The sequence below is a fragment of the Ailuropoda melanoleuca genome, chromosome 9, assembly GCF_002007445.2.
Source record: "Ailuropoda melanoleuca isolate Jingjing chromosome 9, ASM200744v2, whole genome shotgun sequence".
NCBI classification, from domain to species: domain Eukaryota; kingdom Metazoa; phylum Chordata; class Mammalia; order Carnivora; family Ursidae; genus Ailuropoda; species Ailuropoda melanoleuca.
In genome coordinates, this window is record NC_048226.1 from 31258164 (window position 1) to 31262351 (window position 4188).

Sequence of the window (4188 nt, forward strand, 5' to 3'; positions counted from 1 at the left end):
CTTCGTGGTGGACCATGGATTGAGACAGAAGACACGTTTTGGGGAGGGAAGAGGATTTTCATTTTAGACCTGTCAAGTTTGAGCTACACGAGGTGTAGGTTGTCAAGTGGCTGAACACACACGGTAACTGATGACAGTGGACATGATAGTCCAGAGAAGTGAAGGTCTAAGGCCAAACCCAGAGGAAAGGCATGAATTTCATGACTGTAATCCTATTAATAGCAAAACGCTCACAATTACTTTTTCTGAATTTTGTAATTTGCAAAAATGTTTACTTTTAACTATTTCAGGCAATTTTAGGATATCCATAGGATTATAAATCCTAAAAATAGAAAACCTCAATACTTTAACAGGACATCAAGAGGACGCTCATCCCATGAGCCCATTTAAACCTCATCTATGCTACTATAATGCTCCAGCATCAGGCAAGTTAAACTCACAGCCAGTTTCCTGATTTGCACTGTAGGAACAGCATTTAAGAAAATAATGCATGAACAGAGTGCCTGGGTGGCTCAGGCGATTGTACATCTGACTCCTGATCTTCCTTGGGTCATTATCTCAGGAGTTGTGGGCCCCGCATTGTGCGGAGTCTGCTTGAGATTCTCCCACTGCCCCGCGCCCCAAGCACTCTTGCTCTCTGAATTATTTTTAAAGACTTTGACAGAGATAGAGCACGTAAGCAGGGGGAGCAGCAGGCTCCCCGCTGGGCAAGGAGCCTGATCTGAGCCAAAGGCAGACACCTAACTGACTGAACCACCCCAGGCGCCCCTAAAATAAATTTTTAAAAATAAAAAAATAAAGCACAAAGAGTCAAAGTAGCTGAACAATGTTACCCACTATTGTGCCAACAGGGGTTTGCCTAAATAAATTTGCTCTACTCGTATGACATGCTTTTCTCTAAGTTAACATAAATGTATTAAGCTAACATTTACATATAAACATTAGTATAGCTCCATATTAAAAGAAATTCCAAGGACTGTATATAAAATACAGTTCTACAGATATAACCTAAATGTTAACATAAATACTGGGTCTTTTTTTTTGACCTGTTAAACTAAAATATAATTAAAAGACTTCTCTTCAAAACTGCTTAATATAAAGACCAATATTTCTAAAATATTTAATATTCAAAGTTTACTCTAGCCTAATGTCAAGAAGAAGGATGTATTAATTGGCAGAACTTACTGTTTCCCACATAAGTTACCTACCCACATACAAAGCACCCTGTTATCAGAATTTTTGGGGGGTAAAACCCAAATGTCTTTTGGAAAAGCTCTAATATGCAGTCAGTTATGAACCACATTGTATACATTCATCAACGCTAAGATCTCCATGTATTTAGTTAATACAATTCAGTTTTCAAGTGATGTCAAGTGACAACTGCTTCAGTGACAGGAGATAATGAAAACAGGATACACCACCCACCCGAAGGATATTCATCTCATTTTGACTACTCTACTTGAAAGGTGGACGAAATTTCGTAGCACAACTCTATTCTTAAAACACACGGGTATTATGAATGAAAATCAACGAGATTTAACAACTGATAATCAATTTATTAAAAAGGCTGATTTAAGCATCTGCAATGGTGACTTCAACCTCAACTCCTGGCTCAATACTGATGGAAGTAATCTGCTTAACAATCTCAGAAGGACTGTGCAAATCAATGAGTCGCTTGTGGATCCTCATCTGAAAACGATCCCAAGTCTTAGAACCTTCACCACAAGGAGTTTTTCTTGTAGTGATTCTCAGAGTCTGCAACAAAAGACAAAGAAAACCAAGCATTTATGGTTTTATGCTTATCCCTAGGACATCTACAAAACCATTACTCTCACTTATTTCACTTGAATACTTCCCACAGCATCATTCCTTTTTTACCTAAATCAACATCAATTGGACAGTATACAAAAGCATGATACCCCACCCGAGAAAAAGCAGCAAAGGGTTCAACAGTTATCTGTGAAGATCAGGTTCTTAACATGTACCGAATTCTACCAACAATTTTTCTTTCGGTTTTTGTTTTTCCCGCCCCTTCGATTTATTTCACCTTGGTAGGCATCCGAACGGGTCCTTTCACTTTGAGATTCTTTTCCTTTGCGCCCCTGATCAAGTCAGCACATACTACAGAAAAATAAAAGCATCTTTCAGTTCGTGCAAAACAGCCCGAAATCGGCGTTAAGAAATTTTAATTGATGCTGGCTCAGAATAGCGTATAAAACTATCATCATTATTCAACACAGTAATTGTCTCCTCATCGCCAACAAGGATTTAAAAGACACACTAACAGTTAAGCATAGATCATTCTTCCTTTGCCTTTAAGTTAAGCAGTTTGTCACTTGACTTCTGAATCAATCTTGTATAACAACAAAGCCAAACTCATTTTTTTTTTTCCTTCCCCAAAGGTCTCACCCTGAAGATATAGTACTGACCCTTTTCCAAAGACTTTACGTTGCGGCTGGTGAGAGTAATTCTAATTCGGTGAATCGCCACCTCCGGTTCCACGGGTGTCTTTCCGGTGTCTTTAAAAGCCTATTATCATACAAATGGAAACAAGAGTGTTTTTTTGTTTAAAACCTAAAAACGACATTAAGATACTTCCTAAGCTGCTCCACCATTTCACGACGCCCGTTACTGGACGGGCGAGGCTCGTACTGCCACCGCTTCCTCCCATCCCGGAATCCGTCCCCAGAAGGGACCTTGTCCCTACGTGTCCCCATCCATGAGGCTCTGGCCCCCGCCTCACCATGACTGCGGCGCGGCTTCCTGACCGACTTGTTCCTCGATGAGAGCGAACAGCGGTGAGTCAGGAGCAGGAGCGGGGCGCACAAACCTCCGCTGTAGCTGCGACCGCGGCTTCCTCAAAGAGGAAGGCGAGAAGCCTGCGTGGCGCTTATATAGCTGCGCTCGTCTGCATCCGGGTCCCGCACGCGTCTTCGCGCTGCCCCGGAAGAGGAATTGCCCTGAGGGCTTTGGAGGCGGCTGCGCGAGCAAGGCGGGAGCACCCGTGGAGTTGGCGGGAAAGGCGTGGCTATGGGCGCCCCCTTTCGGACCGGCGGAGTTAGAGCCCCGCGAGGTGGCGTCCCCGCCAGGGCAGTTACCGTGGTCCTTTGGCCACCTGGAAGAGGTGACAGGGAGACTACGAACTAAAACCTGAGAAACTCCTCTTCCTGGTCCACCTACCCCTGGCCTCTGCAAAGTCAAAACGACTCCTGTGGTTTTTACAGTGCAAATGTTGCTTCCTATACAAACCGAATCACTCGTTCTCTGAGCAGGTGGGTAACTTCTGAGTTTAACTCACGTGGATATTAGGAAAAATGACTGACAACCTGGGCGTGTTGTTTTAAACCTTTTTCATAGCCTGAAACACATTTTCGTGATATTTCGCCTTCTGGCGTCCCCGAGCTGCAGATGCGTCTAATCAGCTTCCAGAAAGCACCTGAAGTTGGGTTCTTTGCCTCTGGGAAAGTGACGGCAAAAATGCCTGGCTGCTGGAATTATCCCGTGCATCCGGAGGCCCATCCTGGAGACCCAGGCCGTCTCCCTAACTCTAAAACATGTTATCTCCTCTCTGTTCGGATAAGGTAATGTCGGATAAGACCCTTTAAGATCTCCGTAATACTGAGTGTATGGGACAAAGTACAGTGGAAAAACCAGGAGCGGTCAACTGACTTGGATAGCCAGGAGAGAGACCATTAAGGAGGACACATATACTTAAAGATGACAGAGTGGTTAAGTAGAACGAAATAGGTAAGACTGGTTTTGGTACAGGGCAGAAGGAAGAGTAAATAACCTCATTATTTTACAGGTGAATTGCTGAGTGCAGAAGAGTTATTTGCTCAGACACACAGAACTGGTGAAGGACAGACCTCTGACCCCTCCCATTAGGGCTTCTTCTTGAGCCTTTCTCTTCTGTTCCTTGAAAGGAAATTATGCTTAAAACTTTTATCAAATAATAGCATGAACTTATTTGTTTGGTGATAATTGGGCATAGCTAATAGCTGGCTTTCTTTGGCTCACAAAAATATGTATACCAGATTTTTCTGCCATTTACCAATTGATTTAAATATTAAAGTTTGTATATTTCTAGTTCAGTTATTCTATAGTGTCAACTGGCTGTAAAAACCATATTAGTAGAATTTGCAACAAAAAATCTGAAAACCTGCATTCTTAGTTTACTAGCTGTAACCT

General features: G+C 42.7%; 1 protein-coding gene and 1 non-coding gene across 2 annotated transcripts; both read right to left on the reverse strand.

Annotated features, from left to right (window-relative positions):
• Positions 1-1572: 1572 nt before the first annotated feature.
• Positions 1573-2778, reverse strand: RPS20 (ribosomal protein S20). Its single transcript, NM_001304917.1, is given in 4 exon segments — positions 1573-1755; positions 2048-2121; positions 2430-2529; positions 2744-2778. Coding segments are annotated over 4 exon segments (360 nt in total). The 5' UTR covers positions 2747-2778.
• On the reverse strand, positions 2194-2260 carry LOC117803906. The gene has a single exon (XR_004628027.1). It is a non-coding gene; the product is annotated as a small nucleolar RNA U54 (small nucleolar RNA).
• Positions 2779-4188: the final 1410 nt, after the last annotated feature.